Source organism: Agelaius tricolor, unplaced genomic scaffold (assembly GCF_023055355.1).
Source record: "Agelaius tricolor isolate 1412-34295 unplaced genomic scaffold, bAgeTri1.0.p SCAF_25, whole genome shotgun sequence".
In the NCBI taxonomy this organism is placed as follows: Eukaryota; Metazoa; Chordata; class Aves; order Passeriformes; family Icteridae; genus Agelaius; species Agelaius tricolor.
The window spans coordinates 3,428,493-3,447,514 of NW_027269285.1; the positions used below are offsets into that span (position 1 = coordinate 3,428,493).

Genomic DNA, 19,022 nt, shown 5'->3' on the forward strand with positions numbered 1-19,022 from the left:
TTCACAGAAAGTTCTTTCAAAGGTGCTAAGATAAGTAATTAGAAGGGAATCTGTGTATTTATACTTGTATGCTTAGAACCTAATGTGTCTTTCTAGATCCCAGGTGAGGTTGGACAGTTCCCCACCAGTGAAACCAAATCTTACTGACCTCAGTAATTCCAAAATCTACCCTTGAGCCAAAAATGGTCCCAGCTAGAGGCACCCAAGTGATGTGGCACTAGTAAATGTAAGGAGAAACAGCTCAGGAAAACCAACTTTGTTTTATTGTGTAAAATCAAGTGAAAAAAAGCAGTACAAATAGCAGTGTATCTTTATAGTAACAAAAATAACTCCAACTTGAAAGACTTATAACTTACTACGGCATTCTTAAGTAACAAAATTCCAAAGCAGGATTGTAGTAATTCCAGAGATATAAAATTGTTAAGTAGGCATCTGCTGGTGAGCACAGAACAGTCTGAGATGCATCAATCACAAGGTACATGGCACAGCAGTAAGGTACTGAATAAATTAGTCTGCCACCTCCTCGTGCTCTATTTACAACAGCTTTTACCCCAAGGCTGCTTAAGGAAACTATAGATATGTCTAGATCAACTGAAGAGGATTAAAAACTCCAGGTTTTGGATAACTGTAAAGCTAACTGGCTAACAAACCACAGGATGCTAGATCATGGACTTAGTGTTGCAGCAAGAATCTTCAGTCCTGTGGCATGTTGATTTAAACCACTTTAGTGTCCTACTAGAAGTTTAAATTTGGTCAAGAGGCACTTCTGCAAAATTACTGGCATATTCATCTCTTCCATCCAATAAATCACTGATTTAAGCAAAGTCTTCTAAAAGACAAACCAAAATCCCTCCCATTTCAAGTCTGATAGGAGTGGAATGAAGGACTGAAAACTCTACAGTGACAAGCAGCATTTTTGGTAAGTTCAGGAACATTGTTTTGTTTCCTGCTCCATATTCCTTTCAATTAAACTCAATTCATCTGATGGTACAAACTGGGAGTAAGGAGAATTCAGGTTTTACCCTGGCAGTGAGGTTGAACTGTAGTGTCCATGAAGTTGTAGTGTATTTCACAGGCACTAAGCTAACACTTGTGTGTTCCTCAGTTGTTCCTTGCCTGAAGAGAATGCTTTATCCAGGGAACCTTTGCAGGAAACTGTGATGCCCCAAACCCTTCAGTCACTCTCTATCTTGCACATAGTGAAGGATTAGTACAGTGCTCCTCCCCACAGCATTGTGCAGCTCTTAACTCTGGCATTTCAATTTGGTAGCAGTGTGGGGGACAGGACAGCTCCCTTCTAAAAGCTTAGGCACAGCAAACCCTCTGGTCTCCCATAGCAGAAACCACATTTCCTCCTAAAATAGGAGGCTTTTGTGCTACAGAAGAATCCTGTCTAAGTTAAGGCTTTTCCAGTTGCTCTTAGATAACTTGGGTCTGTCCTGTCCTGAAAGCCATGACTGCAGAAATCTTGCCATGTACCTGCAGGGCAGACTTTAGAGGAGCATTCTGCTGAGGGAAGTATTGTTTTACTACTGCCAGTTACACCAGAAGAAGTTAAAATTAAAAAAAGTAGTGTTTACCACAGGTAGGAACATGCACTCCCTTCCAGACAACCTGTTCCAGTCTAATAGTTGCTTCTTTCTTTGATACCAGTCTCTAGATCTCCCTCCCACCCCCTCCCCAGCTGGATGATGGATTAGGACATCATGGATTGCTGCACAGCCTTCTGCAGGGACTGCCTGGTCACCAGCAGCCTGACCACCTCCTCATTCCTTTTGGTCAGCCTCTTCCTGGCCTGGTCATGGGTCACCATTGTCATATCCCAGCCATTCACCTGGAAAAAAACCCATAAAATAAGGCAGGTGCAGGGGCTCACAGGTGTCCTGTAACTGTTCTGTCAGAACCACATGTTGGATAGGGTTGTGCCACAGCTCAGTTTATTTATAAACCCCACAAACTGTCCTGGGAAGTTCCCAGAAGATTATTTTCCCCAGCAGATGCTTCTCTGCACTGTGCAGCTGGTACTACATCAGTACTGTTTTATTTTGGTGCTTACCTGCATGATCTTATCTCCAGTCTGGAGTCCTGCAACTTCTGCTGGGCCTCCTGCTGTCACCCTTGTTACATAGATACCCTGGAAAAAAAAAATGGAGAGTTCATTTACTAAATGTGGGAGGATTCAGTACTCAAGGGCCATTTGACTGACAACACAAAAAAAACTCTGTAGTGTATTATGAGATTTTAGTTAAAAACAGGCAGTGCAATGCTGGAAAATAGAAAAGGTGGAGAAGTCACTTGAATAACTCGGCCTGTAAGTGATGATGGGGCAAGAGAGTAGCTGTGGCAGAGAGCAGATGATGATTTGGGTATCTCAGCCTTTGGGAGAGGGAATTGCTACAGAAAAAGATTGTCTGACCTTGTCAGTCTTGTCTTCAGAGAAAGGATTCTGAGTAGGGTCCTGATCAATGCCACCCCCAATGCTGAATCCCAGAATCAAATTGTCACCTTGACGAAGCTTATGTATTTCAATTCTTTGCTGGAAAGAGAAAGAGATCAAATAGCTGAGCATTGTGATGAGTGGAAGAAATTTCAAGTGCATTTCAGGCACTGGTACTTCAGATCCAGTTAGATTGTTTTTCACAGAGATCCCACAACACAGCCCAGCCCCTCAATTACTCAGAGCTATCCTGCCTGCCCAGAAATAGAAAGAACAACACTAAAACCAGAGCAGGTCTCTGTAAACATGACTCATGCCTTGATAAGCAGCAGTCACTCATGCCCAGCCTCATCTTGCTCATTATCCACATGCCCTATGTTCCTGCTAGTCCTATCAGCAGAAATAACAACCTATTATTAGGATGGCTCTTTTTCAGGATAACTTTTGTAACCCGGGGCAGGTTCCTCACTGCTCGATGCACAAAGGCATCTGAGCAGCTTTGGGCATTATGTCAGCACTGTAGAAATGCCAGCTGCTGCAATTCCTGAGCCAGGGTGAAAAGCCACGGTCTTAACTGACACAAAAACCTCTCAAAAGGTGCTTCCACCCTATCTAATGGAAGATGTTCCTGCTCATTGCAGCGGGGTGGATGTGATGACCTTCACGGGTGCCTTCCAACCCAAACCACTCAGTGATCCTCCTCTCACAGCCCTGTCACACAGACCTTGAACTGCCCCGCTGAATTCCAAACTCCCTGGATTCCAAACATCCGTGTCCTCAGCGGGAGCACCCACGCAAGCACAGCCCAGTTACAGCCGGGGGAAAGCACAGAATCCCTCCCTCGCACTGCGCGCTGATTAAAGCCATTATCTCACTCGAAAGCTCTGCTTCCCAAACCCCACCCAGACACGCACCGGGCTCGGCTGCCGCACAGTCCCGGTACCGGGAGAACGCGCGTCTCGCCAGCTTCGCTCCCTCTTCTCTCGAGCAGCCCCGGTCGAGGGTCGGTCCCTCCGCCCGGCGGAGTTTCCCCTCCGTTCTCCCACCCGGTATCGCAGATGGAGAATCTGACAGCGGGCAGCGGCCACGGGGCCGGCGGCGCTGCGGACCGAGCGGCCGCGCCCTTCGCCGGCGGACCGGGGCTGCCCGGGCACCTCCGCCCTCCCGACAGCCCGCAGGGCGCTGCCGGACAGCACCGGTACCGGCACCCGTGTCCCCGTCCGCTTCTTCCACACACCCGCGAATCAGAGCTGCCCCGGGGCGGCACCTCCGCCCGCTGACAGCGCCCGGGCACCACCGGCATCCCCCGCTCCATCCCCACCAGCGGCCCCCGCGCACCACCGGCATCCCCCTCTCCATCCCGGCCAGCGGCCCCCGGCACGGTATCCCCGAATAGCGGTGACCGGCTGGCCCTGTAGGAACGCCGTGCCCGCCCCTCCCGTGCCCGCTCACCACCACGGCGGTCACCGGCTGCCCCGGTACGAACGCCATGTCCGCCCCGTCGCCGCCGCCGTCCGAACAAAAGCGCCTCACCCGGCCCCGCCCCTCGGTCCCCGCCAGCCAATCCGGCCCCGCCCCTCTCTCCCCACCAGCCAATCCGAAGCCGCCCCGCCCACGGCGCGCCGCCCGCGCGGCCGCGTCCCGTCGGCCCCCTGGCCAAGATGGCGGCCGGGCGGTGGCGGCGGCGCGGTCGGGGCGGGCCGGGCCCGGCGGGCGGCCCGCGGTGACGGGCGCTGTGCGGGGTCCCTCGGCGCGCTGCGAGGTTTGACGGAGCGGCGGGGCTGCGCGCCGCCGTGGATGAGAGGTACGGAGGAAGGGGAGAACGGGCGGGAGGGCCCGCGGGGCTCTCCCGGCGGCCTGAGGGAGGTCGGGCGGGCTCGTACAGCGCGTTTGCTTCACCTCAGTGTCGGTGCGAGCGAGGAGGTGCCCGAGCCCGGCGCGGAGCCATGGCCGCCGTGGTGGCCAAGCGCGAGGGACCGCAGTTCATCAGCGAGGCGGCGGTGCGGGGCAACGCGGCCATCCTGGACTATTGCCGCACCTCGGTGTCCGCCCTGTCGGGCGCCACGGCCGGGATCCTCGGCCTCACCGGCCTGCACGGCTTCATCTTCTACTTCCTGGCCTCCGTCCTCCTGTCCGTGCTGCTGGTGCTGAAGGCCGGGCGGCGGTGGAACAAGTACTTCAAGTCGCGGAGGCCGCTGTTCACGGGGGGGCTCGTGGGAGGGCTCTTCACCTACGTCCTGTTCTGGACTTTCCTGTACGGAATGGTTCACGTGTACTGATGTACGGAATGTTCGCCGCTACCGGAGCTGCAGGACTGTTGCCAAAAGTCACTACACCATAGGCCAGCTCACTTTCCACACTGTTGTCCGTGGCTCGTGTCGTTAATGCTGTTGGTAAATTATGTCCAAGTACGAATTAATCAGTAGCACTGTTCTAATTAAACTGAATGTGAAGCACCGTTTGGATGCCTCCTGTATTTGTTTTCTTTTTAAAGGATAATTTCTGTCCCTAAAAGCAGGCACAGCTGTGGGGTTTGATTGATATAGTCCCTTGTATTCTTTGTGGTTTGGATACACACACCAGTTACAATCCCCTCTGGATGTGCTGCCTGTCCCTATACACAAATATTGGAGTAGTAACACAGCACTCTGAAATAACCAAATTATTTTAAAATAATTCCACTGATACAAGAAAATAATTAAGTGGATGTAAAGGTTTGGTACAGAAACATACACGCAAATGTTCTCTTCCCTTACTGCCATCAGTAAATGGCACTGTCACAGGTGCTTGTCACTGGTCTCCAGAAAAGCCACAAAAGGGGATAAATCCATCACCTACCATCCAGGTAGTGCCTTTCCTGTAGCCCTGTTCCTGCAAAAATAAGTGATTCATTGATTTGCTCACATCACTATCACCACACCAGGTGGTTTGACCTGAAAAAACACTTACAGAACACTCCCAGGGAGCACTGGCCTAAAGTGACACATTTTATTGCTGAACATGAAACACAAGGAGAAAAAAAAGAGTCAAAGTCAAGAAAGGAGCTCCTGAGAAGGAATCTGGTTATGTTTTATTAACAGCAGGGGTTGTAGGAGTTGTGTTACACAGTCTAAAGAAAGGAAACAGTCTAGGGGATCTGGGAGGCCTGGAGACTCAGATTCAGGAAATAGCTTTGGTCCTCTCACAGGAGGATGTTTTGGCAAGTTAAAACAATGGTTTCAGCAGAGTACAGTCAGCTTTGCATGTCAGGAGGAGCTGCTTGCTTGCCAGCAGTTGTGCCAGGCCCTGATGTCACACAGGGGCTTCACTCTGTGTTTCACCATCTAGAAATTACTCAACTCCAGTTAAACCCTGACAGTCAAAAGCCTGATGGGAGCTCTTGTGCAGTTCTCCACTGCACAAGAGTGGAGTGACTTGTGTTTGCCTTGAGGAGAGATTCCTGACTCTCCTGACAGAGAGAAGGTTTTGGATGAGATCAGAGCACCAAAGGTACACGACTTATCCTAAATGAACTCCAGTGTTTAATTCTATTTTCTAGCCCCATTTTTGGCTCACTACACAGAAGCAGGGGGGGGGGGGGGGAACTGGACTGGGTGGGGTTTGCTGTCAGTGACTGGGTTCAGAGTTTGCCAATGCTAACAGAGGTGAATTTTAATTCAGGATGAACCTGTACCTCAGAGTACCTGTACCTTAAAGAAGCTGAAGCAGAGTGGGTGCAGCTGCTGGTGCCATTTGTGCAGACACTCGATGGCAGCAGCTCCCTGATGCCACCCTCAGATGCTCCAGCAGGAGCCCTTTAACTTTTGGTATTCAAAGCATGCACAGAAACATTTAATCTTCATCAGGACAGCTCCCAGTCAGTGGTGATGGGGCAGCATATACAGAGCACAAGGATATTCTGATATTCCTTAAGCCCTTTTCTGAGATTGGTTACATCCTCACATGAGATAAATGGACAAAATGGGCTGCAGGGAGACTGATTCTGCTGGGAGACAAGCACTTGTGTTTCCTGGAGGTCCCTGGTGTTGAAGTAGCAGGCAGCTATGTCCTAACTTTCCCTGCTGTTGCTGTATTTGGAGGAGGCTGGCCCAGCCCGTGGCCCTGGCAGAGCTGCCCCTCTCAGTCTGCAGCACAGCCCGGGGTGCTGTGAGAAACAGAGGCACTGAGTGCCCATCCAGACCTGCCCAGCATGAGAAATGGGGCAGTGGTGCAGCGAGGACAGTCCCCAGCAAATGACAGCAGGCACTGGAGGCAGAAGCTGTGCAGGTGCTCCACGCTGCTGCTCAGTGCATTCACCCCCACAAGAGTGACTGTCCCCCTGCCTCAGGCCCTGCAGCATCACAGCCCCTTCCCCAGCCCCAGCAGCTGCTCCAGTGCCACATTTCCCTGCATTTCCTGAGCAGAGCAGTCCTGCTGCTTCACACCTGATGTCACATCATCACCCAGGCAGGAGCTGGAGGTGGTGGCTGCCACTGCAGCAGAGCAGGAAACAGGTTGGGTTTCAGCTTCAGCCCTTCCCAAAGTGCTCCCATCACAGCTTTTCTCCACATGGAAGCAAAGCAAAGCCACAGGACAGTGCTGGCTATTGGTATAAGTACAGATATATTTATCAGTGGATATAAAAACATTCATTTGGTGCCTTTGTCCTTTTATAAAAATCCTTTTATAAATCCATAGTGACGACACATGTTGCAAGCTCAGGATCCCAGAGAAATCTCAGGGAAGAAAGGCAGTCTTTAAAGAAGGCTTTTTCCTCTGGGAATCCTGATCATAGCAGGCCTGATCTGGGCTATGTCCACCTCCCAGTGCTGGTGTGGTGCCACACCTGTGTGGGTTTCCTGGAGCTGGCAGAGCCTCTGCTGTGCCTAGAGCCCATCGAGCTGCTCCGGGCTCTGATTCCCGTTCAGCGTAGGGCTGGACAAGGACTTCCTGGAGTTGGACCTGGGGAAACAGGCACAGGGACAGCATGAGCAGCCTGGGATTGTTTCAGGAGGCAAAAATCTTCCCAGCCAGGCCTGTCTCACCTTACCCAAAGGCCCCTCCACATCTCAGTTTCACGAGGCTCTTGGAGCTGCCCCAATTCCACCCTCGGTCATTAGGGACCAACAGCACGAGGCCATTGCCAGTCCAACCATGACACAGCAGCTGCCTGTGCTCCCCAGCTCACTGCAGCAAGGAAGTACAGAGGAAGCCAATAACTTGGCCAAAATAATTTGGAAGAATATATTTCCCTGGAACTGTGCTCCTGTATCTCCTCCTATTTCTATCACTTAACAAAAAGCCATGATTTTTTTAACACAAAGCCAGGCCCACTTACTTTACTTCCTCATACTTTTTGCCTCGATAAAAGTTACTCTTCTTGATCAGATACAGCAGCACCAGGTCACAAAAGAAAGCTCCCTGCAAAGGGAAAGAACTTGTGTTTTACCTTTGAAACAGAAAAGGAAGTATTCTGATTTCATTAGAAATGAACATTAATGAAAGGATAACTTGTAGAAACTGTGTTTGCCTTCATTCTCCATGCATTTTCCAGGGTATGTATATACAATATACAGCCTGTGTGGATGTTTAGACTAGCAGGTTTATTAACAAATGCTTTTAAGACAGGATACAGACACACACCTGGCTGAGTAGTCTGAGTAGTAAACATTCTGCTGGAAAAGGTTTAAGCCCCCCGTCCCATTCTCATCCCATTTTGGGTCTGGGTCCCCTGGGGTTACTTTAACACAAAACATTCACTTACAGCTCCCATGAGTGCCAGCCCCGAGCTGATATTGATGATGGTGGGAATGATGTTAAATTTCCCTGCCTGGAAGAACAAAGGTCATGAAGTCACCACTGAGAGAACAACCCACAAAACAAACCCAAGGGTGTGGTACTGCCCTGGGGGAGCTGCTGCTGCCCCTGGGTGTGTTTTGTTCCCAGGCACAACCACGGGGGATTTGCACTGAGCAATCTTGGAGGCTGAAGGTCTGTGTGTCTTAGGTCTGACTGTCCCTGGCTGCATTTCTGAGCTTGCATCATGCCTGGATTAGGCTTCTTTTCTCTCTGCAGTGCTTGCACGTGGAAAACAAGTCTCTGGGGCACATTTGTTTCTGTTGGGCTTTACATGAGCCTGGTTTTAAGTAGAGGAGGTGCAGGCTCAGCTGCACTGCAGGTGATCTCTCTTACATGGGGATTAGCTCCACATGGATGGATGGGAAAAGCCCTTTCCTACAACAAGCCAGAGAAGCTGTCCTCACCTCAGAGCTGCCTCCCCCCACTTCCTTCCTCTGCAGGCTCTGGCACATGCTGGCCTGGCCCTCACCTTGCCGTTCACCATCACATCAAAGCGGATTCCGTAGGCTTTAATGAGCGTCCGGTAGTCGACCCCCTCAGCATCCCGGTAATACTTGGCAAACCTGGAGTACAACAATTCTGGATTTAATTCCACCTGCCCCTCTGAAGTCTCTCATGCCTTCAAAGAGATCTGTTCCCTTATCAAAGCCAGCTTTAGCCTGCCAGGAGCACTCCCTACCTCCCTCCCTCCCTCCTCTGCAGCGCTCTGTGCTTGGCTGCAGCAGTGCCTGGCACAGGCTGGTGCCACTCCACTGCCAACCTCCAGCACCTGCAAGCCCAGGCGGCCCAGCCCAGCTGTGGTTCTGCATTGTGCCCCCCTCTGTACCCACCTGAAGTTGTACCCAGAAGAGATGGAGGTTTCTGCAGACTTGTTATCCAGCCGGCTAAAAGAATAGTGAGGATTACATTCAGAAGGGGCTTTATCAAGATCACAGTTCCATTCAATCTGAATTCCTATCACACCACCCTTAAAAGAGAGAGACAGGGTGAGTTGTTTAAGCTTAGTTCAGTTGAAGTGTCTTCAAATTTGTCAGACCCTTGGGCAGGTTTTCCCCAGGGGCAAGAAGCAGCTGCACTTCTGGTCACAGACAAGGGGGCACACACTCCTGCCTGGGCTGAGTTCAGGTGTGTGACATTAATGCCATTATTACTCTACAACCCCACTTCTCCCTGAGGTTTCTCACCCCGGGACATTGATTTCATCCCACATTTCAGTGGGGAAGATGATCTTTTATGCAGGGGTGGATTTCCAGAGTACTGGGTTTAAACCAACGCTGTAGTAATGTTGAAATTAAACTACTGGCAGAGCAGTAGTTTGGGCAGCCCTGAATAGAAGATAAGTGACACAACCAGCTGTTTTGAGAGAACTCCCATTCCCTGGGGACAGGATAAATGGGACCAGCTGGACTTTAAGCACTGGCACCTCTGCAGTGCAGGGCAGTGCAGTGCAGGAGGCAGCTCGCAGGGCAGTGACTCCTCACAGGCTCCCAGTGATCCAGCTGGGAGCACCCACGAGCCCCGGGCCACTCCTACCTGCGAGGCCATTTCCTGGAAGTCGCCCCCAGCCCAGCGGACGATGTTGCCCAGCACGAAGATGGGGCAGTAGGGATGCTCCTGGCTGTACCGACAGCTCTTCAGGTAGGACTCGTTGTCAGTGGCCAGCACATTCATCCTGCACGTAGGAAACAGGGAAATACACCTTGGCTCCCTCTTTCCTTGCCTTCAGATCCTGCAGCTGGACTGCAGAGACAAGAGGCTTCTCCAACAGCCTCTGTGCACCCTGAGGGTGTCTCTGCTGCCTGGGAAAGCAGTCTGTACCCCCAAAAATGATCTCCTGGCCAGATGAATCTGGGCTCAAGAAAGGACTCACACAGAACAGATTGCCAGACTGCTCCAGGGTGATCTATTTTTCTCAAGGGAAAACAATAGGATTCTGGAAATGCTTATCTGAGCCCCAGGACAAGAGCCAGAACATGCACATTTCTACACTGCTTCAGTTTGTTCACATGGCAGCAGCAAAGGCAAACAAATATTTTTTAAATTTGCTTTTTTTTGCCAGCCTTGTCCAGGCACTTTATTTTTCTGGAGGAGGGGGAATATCTATTGAGCAGGAGAAGCTCAGGAAGCTGTGGCACTTACTTGGAGAACTTAAACTTGGGGAAGCGAATGGAGTTCTTGATGTAAACAGTGAAGTTTTCTGCACTGCCCAGAAGTGGTTTCCTGCAAGAGAAGGGTTTGTTCTCTGTCTTTGTCCCCTGCCCACATGTGAAATCTTGAACTGCCATTTTAGAAGCAGCTTTATGCAGTAGGTTGGATGGCACCAGGCCAGCTGTGCCATTCCCCCACAGTGCCAGCAAGGGGCTGGTGAGGAGCATGCAGGTCCAGGGGACACCGCCAGGGCTGGGAGCAGCCAGGGAGAGAAGCAGGGGGAGCAGAGGGCCAGTCCTGCCAGGGGGAGCCTTGCAGAGCCCCTGAACAGCCCTGACTGAGCAGCCAACATTCCAGCAAGCACCCAAGCAGAGGGGACACGGGATCTGCCCTGGGTGACACACAAGCCAAGCAACTCAAGCTTGGAAAGCAGACACGTACTTGGGCTTGGATCTTTTCTCCACTGGGCACCAGGCCAGTATCTCACAAGTCCCTCTGGTGCTGCCCCTGTCTTTCAAACAACGGCCAGTCTTAACCCCTGTGAGCAGACAGCACAGAAAAGGTCACAGCAGCAGGCACCTCCTCTCCTTGCCTACAGGGCATGTGAGAATAGAGGATTTTCCCTCTCCTCCCTGCTGTGAAAGGGCCTCTCAGCTGGAACAAACACCCTCTTGTTGAGCCTCTGAGCAGCCTGGGGTTCCCTGGCCCAGCCACCACAGAGCTGTGAGCAAGGCAGGGATCTCAATAAAAGAGGGGGGAAAAGGAGAGGGGGGGAAAAGGAGAGGGGGGGAAAAGGAGAGGCCTTGGTGCTCTCTGCAATCAGAGATCTGGGGGTTGTACCCAGGCTGAGGGCTCTGAAGGACACCAGACACAGCTCAGACAGGGACATGTCCCTTACCATTGCCAGCCACCACTGCTTCCCCTTCCAGGCAGTCTGTGTCCTTGTCACACAGGGCATCGGGAATGCTGGCACTCTGCAGAGGGGAAAGGACACAGCTGACAGTGTGACAGGACACCAGAGACACAGAAAGTGTGGGTGGGTTCTGTGTGAGCACTAAAACCACACAGCTGAAGTGGGAACTGGGGGTCATGTACACATATCCCACCACCAGGAGCACCAGCATTCAGCCACCCCCGATTTTGGGTTCTGCTCAGTCTGGAGAGGGGCAGACGGGAAAAACCAACATTAGTACTGACCAAAACCAGGCAGGAGGCCTCTTTGCTGTGAGATAACCCTACCTTGGATCTAAGCCACAAAGTTCTCTGGCTCAAAAGTGCCCCTGTCCTGGCCACCAGAGGACAGCAGTGCCCTGACCAAGCCAGCTGTGCTCCTGATGTGACATGGAAAATCCTTCTGCTCCATGGACAAAAATCCATCTGCTCCATGCACAGCACTCCCTGCACAGCCACACACCTCCTCCCCGGGCTCCAGCCCACTCTAAACATCCCCTCAGAGGATATTCCACAAGCACCTCACGCCTTTGGCCTTCAGGGAATGTTCTGGGAGGTAATGAAAACCTGAATGTTCAGCACTTTCCAGGATGGGGCTCTTAAAAAGTCTCTTCTCCCCATAACTACCCTGAGTCACATCAAATTTGTTTTCCCAGGGCCTTTTCTAACCCTGAGCAATCACTGTCTGGTCTCATCTCCAGCTGGGCAGAAATTCAACTCCACCTAAAGTCAGGCAGTCTCTGCGTGATCAATGCCTCTGGAAGTTAAAATAGCTGAGCCTTCCAGGTTTACAGTAATTTCCCAAATTAGCTTTTACACTATAGGAAAAAATACTTGTCTTTCATCCTTCCTCTCTTTGTGGCTCCAGAAGTGTCCTCTGTCAGTTCTTTTCCCTGGTTTTGCAGGGGTCTGGGGGTCAAGGGGCTCAGTTCTTCCTACCTCAGCACACGTGGCTTGTCTCTGGTTTGGGGTCACAATCAGATTTGTCATGACAAAGAAGACACTTTCACCCTGCAATAAACAAAGAGTCAGATAACTTGGTTTACTCTAAAAGTACTTGTAAATAAGGAGCATGAAGCTCTCTTCAGAAGAGAGGAACCCCCTCTCCCCACGGCTTCTCTGGCTGAGATACAGCACCACCCTTTGTGTGGATATTTGTTTGGATGAATTCCCTCACACTGTGGGTGCACACACAACCATGAGAGCCAGCCCACGGTCCTGGGGGGAGGCAGAGCACCCCCAGCATCTCCAATAAAAAACTCACAGCAGAAAACCCCTTCCAGCATCACTTTCTTGTATCCCAGCTCCTGCCAGTTCACAGGGAAGACCGGGATAGATCCCTTCAGCACCCACAGGGGGTGATGCCAACCTGGGGAGGGATGACATAGTCTGCAACATCCCAAATCCTCTCCCCCAGCTCCGAGGTGTTGGTGAAGGCCACCCCTTTCAGCTTGGTGATGACAGAGCTCTGGAGGGACGTGTCTGTGTCCTGGTAGCCTTTCTTGACCACAAACACCCACCTGTGTGAACACAGCAGCGTTAGGGGCAGTCAGGGAATGAGTCAGACAGAGAAATTCACACCAAGGTCAAATCAAAACGTGCAAATGACACCAAACCCTCTGCTCCCCCTGCTTCTGCTAATAAAGGATAAACTCCTGGACACGAGCTGTGCTTGCCAACAGTGGAGGAATGTGTAACAACAGGTCATGAGGTAAGAAACCAAAGCCTCCATCTGTGCTACACTCAGCAACCTCAGAAAGGAAAAAGAAGAGCAGGACTGTGCCTTTCTCGAGATGAAAAACAAGAGAGGCTTTTGCAGGTTCACAAGTGCAGAACTCTCACTTCAGCACACAGACCCTGAGCTGCCAGCCAGCAACACACCAGGCTGGGACAGGGAACCCCTGCAGCTGAGCTGGGGATGCCTGGCAGGAACCTGCAGGGGATGATCCCAGCTGGATCCAGCTCCTTTGTCAGCCAGGGTGGTGGGAACAGCCCTGGGAGAGCTGCTGCCTTGCTAAGCCATCCAGGGAAAGGCTTTGCTTCCTCCTCTCCACTGGAAGCAGCGGGAGTTCCATTTCCCTGGGTGAAAACCTCTGGCTCAAATGAAACACTTCCAGCTCCCCCACAATACTGCTAAAATCACCTGTCAGGACAATAAATCACCCTTGAAGAAGCTGAGGGTGCTGGGGGCACGTTGGGAGAGGGAGAGGGGCTGAATCTGTGGCACAGCTCCTCTTTTCAGGGCTCTCCTGCCCACAGGGGCTGAGCAGCACTGGTGGCACCCAGCCCTTCACCTGCCACGTGGGACAAACCTGCACATGAACACTCCCCACTGTCATAAATACATATTATAATATTGGCTTTTCACAAATATTGAAATGGATGCTAAATGTATAATGGCAAAGTCACTTTGCTATAAAGATATAGTTTATATTTCTGTTAGTCAAATAGCTGATAGAAGTATTTTTGTGTTAAACTGCCTGCCTGGTTGGGATAGCATTCAGTGAACACAAGAAGATCCCTGCTATTGATATGGCAACTGTCAGCACTTACCATCGACAGAAAATATGGACCAAGGCCCAAACTGGAGGTGATGATAAGAATGATAAAACCACAACCAAGGAATACAGATGCTCTGAAAAGGCAGCCCTGAGGATGAGCCCTGCCAAACAATTCTTGGAACATGTTAACTGGTTTGGGGGGGAAGTCTCAATATGCCTAAGTGTTTATTAACATGCAACAGGCTGATGCCATAGGAATGGCACATAAAGGTTGTTTCTGGAATGGCCAGGGTGCTCCTGGTGGAATGCCAAGAGGCACCTGACTGTTAAACCAATTGCTTTATTAGCTCCTGATGTCGGTTATTAAACTTTTACATTTCTACAGGAGAGTGAACCTTGTTTTTTACACCCACCCTGGGAAGTTTCCTACTCCCCCCTTTTCCCAAGAGCACTGATTTCCTCTCCCAGGAAGGCTCAAAAGCAGATCCTTGCATTTTCTGCAGTGAATCAATGAATCAATGGCAGCTGCATCCCAGAAATAGTCCAGAAGGGTTTGATGAACCCCACCCAAAGCCAGCCTGTGAACAGGGACGTGTTCCTGCAAGCCCTAAGCACAGAGGGGTCACTGTGACAATGCCAGGGGTTTGCAGGAGGCCACAGATACCAGAGGAGGAAAAGAACCCTGCCCTGTCCATGCTGTATCTCCCTCAGCCCTCAGCCATGCACAGGATTCCTCCTCCAGCCAGACCATGCCAGAGTGCTGAGGAGCTGCTGTGCTCACTGGGACTGCACAGCTTTCTATAAATACACCCAGCACCTAAAAATGACTCTGCTATATTTAATCAGTGGAAACACGAGGTGTGGGAAAGGTGAAGGGACCAGAAGCACAGACAGTGAGGGGACAGTTAGGTGTCACAACCTAAAAAGCCCTCAGAAACTCAAGAATCAACAGCACAGGCTGGATAATTCCAGGTCTGAGCCTGCAGGGGCTGGTCACACACCAGCGTGCCCAGTGTGCTGCAGAACTGGGCCTTTCCCAGGCTGCTCCTGAGCCAATGCCCTGCTCTGAAATGAATGCAAAGCAGCTGACACTGCTGCTGCCTCAGCCCCCACAGCCTGGCTGCTGCAGCCCACTCCAGCTCAGACATCCCCCATTTTCTGCTTTTCCCTCCCATCTGCACCTGAGCAGGTCGTGGTGCTGTGCAGAGAACACAGGAGTGCCCCAAGGCTCAGCACCAGGGCTGATAATGCTCATTTGTCCTGAGGAGTCACACAGAAGGGTTTGGCACCATTCCCACAAAATATAGAAACAAAGGCATAAATAATGCAGTACAAAGCCATAGACACTGGGTCTATTTTTAACCCAACCTTAATCTGAAGGGTAGAGCTGAATGTAGCCACCCCTAGCAGGTGAAAAATCAGACATAACCTATCAGACACTACAAAATGCAGCTGTATAAACCTGTCTGACGAACTGCGTTGAAATCAGGAGGCACAGCAGGCTGTCACTGTGTGCAGAGTGCCCTAATTTATCTTTATCACAGCAAAACCCGTCCTTATCACAGCAAAACCCATCCTTATCACAGCAAAATCCACCGTTACCACAGCAAAACGTGAAGCAGAGTGTGATCCTTACCCCACCAGGTAAGCCAGGATGGAGAGCTGCACCACTCGGTAGAGGACCCCAACCTTCTTGTTCTTGGCAATGACGTATTTCTCCGTTTTATAATCGAAAAGAGACAGAAATAAAGCCTTCCAAGCCACCTGCCCCATGCTCCCAGCTCGCTCGGTGGCTGGAGCAGGCACAGCTCGCACCACCCACACGTGCAGTGCATGGAAACCTGAGACAGCAGCCCTGCTCTCCTCCTCCTCCTCCTCCTCCTTCGGCAGCAGCTCGGTCAGGAGCCAGCAGCTGCACTGTCACATCCTTCCTGAGCTGCTTTCCAGCTGATTCATCCCTGGGGATAGCCCCGGTCCCCCTCCAGGTTTCGTTCTCTGCCCCGCAGGAAATGTTTGGAATTGAATACGTTGCAGCGCAAAGCCTGTGCCACGATGCTCCCACAGGCACAGAGTGGGCTGGGCTGGAAGGGACCCACAGGAACCACCCAGTCCAACCCTCAGCCCTGCACAGACACCCCAAAAATCCCACCCAGTGTTTCCAAGCGCTCCTGGAGCTCTGGCAGGCCGTGCCCGTTCCCTGGGAGCCTGGCAGAGCAGAGGGGGCTCAGCATTTTCCTGATGTCCGCCCTGACCCAGCTGCAGCCCTTCCCTGGGTCCTGTCACTGCCACCAGAGCTCAGCTGCAGCATCCAGGGCACACGGGGACAGCCTCTCACCGTTTCTCAGTGATTGAAGCCTTTCTCCAGCCTTTACAGCATGACAACACATTGGGATAAATTTTTGATTTCTGGAACGTTTGCATGAGCAATGAGAGCCAGAGTCCTTGAGAACCTGCCTGGTTCCCACTCCTTCCCACCAAAACCCAAACTGAATAGCTCATGAATAAATTCTGCACGTGCCTAAGGACAAATCAATGCTTTCCAAGGACTGGACATGAGGAAACAAGCACAGAGGGCGAGCAGCCTGGGCTGGTTTCAGGAAAAAATGCGGGCAAGAGGCTCCCAGGCAAGCCTGTCTGCCCCAGATGTCCCTCCATGCAGGAAAAGCTCCAGATCTCAGTTCCATGAGGCTTCTGAGCTGCCCCAGTTCCACCCTGGGCCATGAGGAGCAGCCCCAGGCCGGGGGCAGTGACACAGCAGCTGCCTCTGCTGCTCAGCTCTCTGCAGAATGAATTGCACAGGGAGCCAGTCACTGCTAAACTAATTTCAAGAAATAGAATTTCCTGTAATTGACCTCTGTTTGCCAATAACAATTACTGTGCTCCTGTATCTCCTTTTATTTCTATTAGGCAGAAAAATGAAGAAACTGCACAAATCCCTTCCTTGGGAAAATCATTCTTAATAAGTTCTCAGGCTATATGAAATTGTTATCCTTCATCCTCCTTAAATTCCATATCAAATTTAAGCAGATGGTTCTGGTTTTTAATGAAGTTGCTCCAAATCACAAGAGAATCACAACCAGCATCATAAGGAATGAAGAACTCATTTTATCCCTCATCCCAGAGCCATCCCTGGAGTTCCTCTGCAAGGGAAAAGAAACCTTTCTCCAGAAACTTCCTCCATGCAAAGGGAAAGAAACTTTTCACCAGAAACCTTCTCCCTGCAAAGGGAAAGAAACTTTTCTCCCCTTTTCCTCTGCAAAGGGAAAGAAACCTTTCTCTTCTCTCTCTGTTCTCTGCAAACTAGAACACAAACCTGCCTGTGGCCTCCTTGAAACCTGGTGGCTGCCCTGAGCCTTTGTAGTTATTTTCCAGGTCAATTAATCTGAGACAGGTGAAAAAAAAAAATCCCTAGAGTGAGAAATGTTCTGCTCTAGGCGAGGCCTGAAGGTGTAAACCACATCTGATCACTGAGATGAAAATAAAATTAGAATGCAAAACTGACATTTTCTTGTGGTTTTGGAGGCATCAGCAGAGGCACAGGTAGAATAGCTGTTTTGGAATAAAAGGTTTCCATTTATACCAACTGTGCCCCAGAACACTGCTCAGCACAAGCTCCATTTTTGCTGACAATGCTGTTGCTGCAGAAGTTTAACTTGCACTGAGCTGCAAAAACAATTTAGCTGGGACTTTGTGGCACGCTCTTGGGGGTTGTTTTTATCACCTGGTTTTCACAACCTTGGGTTTGGGGTTTTTTTTCCCTTGCCTGGAAATCAAGTCCACTGCTGGGTTTGTCAAAGAATTTGTGGATGTTCAAACAAAAGCAGTTTTGTTCATAGCAAGGGACTAAATAACCCAAAGAAGTCTAATTGTCACCAGTTAAATGTGCAAATAATGTAGAACCTCTCAGTTCTTCTCAAGGGACAGAGGCTGAATCTTCTATGCAAGGTATTTCCCTTTTTGAGTTCCACATCTTGAATTTCCCATGAAAAAAAAAAAAAACAAAAAACCCCGAAAAACCCAAAAACCTCCATTCCCACGAGGGCTGTTTGCTCAGCCTGGGAATTCTCCCAGGGAGGATTTCTCCTCCACACCTGAAACTTCTTCTCTTTTTTTTCCCCCCCTTCAATTCCTGCCATGTCTCACCTGTATTTGATTCCTCACACTGGTGACAGTGATTGCCTCCTCATAACTCACAAATACTCACAGGATGCACATCCCTGCCTGCCCAGGCTGCTCCTCATCTCCTCCTCCTCCTCCACCTGCCACTGCTCAGCTGCCCCAGAGCTGATCTCAGCCTCTAATGCCAACTGCAGGGACTGTGAAAATCAAACTTTCAACCTCTGCCCTGACCCAGGGACATTTGAAACGCTGCAAGGTCACATCTGACGCTGGAAGGATTTCAAGATCAGCCCAATAATATCTTGAAATTACACCCAAACAGAGCCTGTGCTTTGCAGGCAGTGGCAGACAGCCCTGGCCAGGACATTGTGATTCACCGGGGCTGATTTTGGGTTTTTGGGCACTTATTCTGCTTTTGGGCACTCATCCTGGTCACTCCCAGTGCCAAATGCACCCTCCAGGCACCCACTGATCCCCACCCTGACTCAGAAATGCTGAGATGCTTCTCCAGCACTGAAAAGCTCCTGCAGCAAATGTTTGAGTGGTGCAGATCCATCTTCTGTCAGAAACAGGAGCCAGAGCAGAGCCTGAAATAGCAGAGACAGGGAGGAAGGAAAGAGGGGATTTGGCAAGGAAATGATCAGAGAACAGGCAGAGGTCAGCTCTCTACATTAGTCATTTAGTTCTTGTCACTCTTGTAAGCAAATATCTGCAGAAAAACAAGGTGGAGAATCAAAGCTGGGAGAGGAAGTTGCTTCAAACCTCAGCTCATGGCCACAGAAAGCAGCAATAACAGGCAGGAGCTGCTCTCTGAAGGTGAGGGGTTTGGAGGCAAGAACAGAGAAATGAAATGCATGGAGCCCATGGAGAAAAATGCTCTGTTCATCTTCTCTTGTAATCCTTGGCTGGGTCAATCAATCAGCCACTCTTTAACCCCCTGAGCAACACAGCTGCACACCCAGCCCTAATGGAAATGGAATTGTGGGGGGAGTTTCTGCCCCAGTCCACAGAGCTGTCTGTAGGAAGAG

At 50.7% G+C, this 19,022-nt stretch overlaps 3 protein-coding genes across 5 annotated transcripts; 1 reads left to right on the forward strand and 2 right to left on the reverse strand.

Annotated features, from left to right (window-relative positions):
• Nucleotides 1–241: 241 nt before the first annotated feature.
• TAX1BP3 (Tax1 binding protein 3) lies at nucleotides 242–3,981 on the reverse strand. The gene is made up of 4 exons (XM_071448141.1): nucleotides 3,890–3,981; nucleotides 2,417–2,536; nucleotides 2,057–2,134; nucleotides 242–1,834 (listed from the first exon to the last, which is right to left on the reverse strand). Exons 1-4 carry the CDS (start codon nucleotides 3,926–3,928, stop codon nucleotides 1,697–1,699), a joined length of 375 nt encoding a protein of 124 aa, XP_071304242.1. The 5' UTR covers nucleotides 3,929–3,981; the 3' UTR covers nucleotides 242–1,696.
• Nucleotides 3,982–4,047: 66 nt separating this feature from the next.
• On the forward strand, nucleotides 4,048–4,898 carry EMC6 (ER membrane protein complex subunit 6). Its single transcript, XM_071447541.1, has 2 exons — nucleotides 4,048–4,241; nucleotides 4,342–4,898. The coding sequence occupies exon 2, from the start codon at nucleotides 4,384–4,386 to the stop codon at nucleotides 4,714–4,716; it is 333 nt and encodes a 110-aa protein (XP_071303642.1). The 5' UTR covers nucleotides 4,048–4,241; nucleotides 4,342–4,383; the 3' UTR covers nucleotides 4,717–4,898.
• Nucleotides 4,899–5,411: 513 nt separating this feature from the next.
• On the reverse strand, nucleotides 5,412–16,122 carry P2RX5 (purinergic receptor P2X 5). Of its 3 annotated transcripts, none has more exons than XM_071447538.1 (12): nucleotides 15,512–16,122; nucleotides 12,744–12,894; nucleotides 12,209–12,385; nucleotides 11,322–11,397; nucleotides 10,865–10,961; nucleotides 10,415–10,495; nucleotides 9,809–9,947; nucleotides 9,106–9,242; nucleotides 8,745–8,838; nucleotides 8,181–8,246; nucleotides 7,755–7,837; nucleotides 5,412–7,378 (listed from the first exon to the last, which is right to left on the reverse strand). In XM_071447538.1, exons 1-12 carry the CDS (start codon nucleotides 15,646–15,648, stop codon nucleotides 7,303–7,305), a joined length of 1,314 nt encoding a protein of 437 aa, XP_071303639.1. In that variant the 5' UTR covers nucleotides 15,649–16,122; the 3' UTR covers nucleotides 5,412–7,302. The 3 variants fall into 3 exon arrangements, with proteins under 3 accessions (XP_071303639.1, XP_071303640.1, XP_071303641.1); XM_071447539.1 differs by having other exon boundaries at nucleotides 12,314–12,385; nucleotides 15,512–16,100; XM_071447540.1 differs by lacking the exon at nucleotides 12,744–12,894 and having other exon boundaries at nucleotides 15,512–15,646.
• Between the last annotated feature and the right edge of the window lie 2,900 nt (nucleotides 16,123–19,022).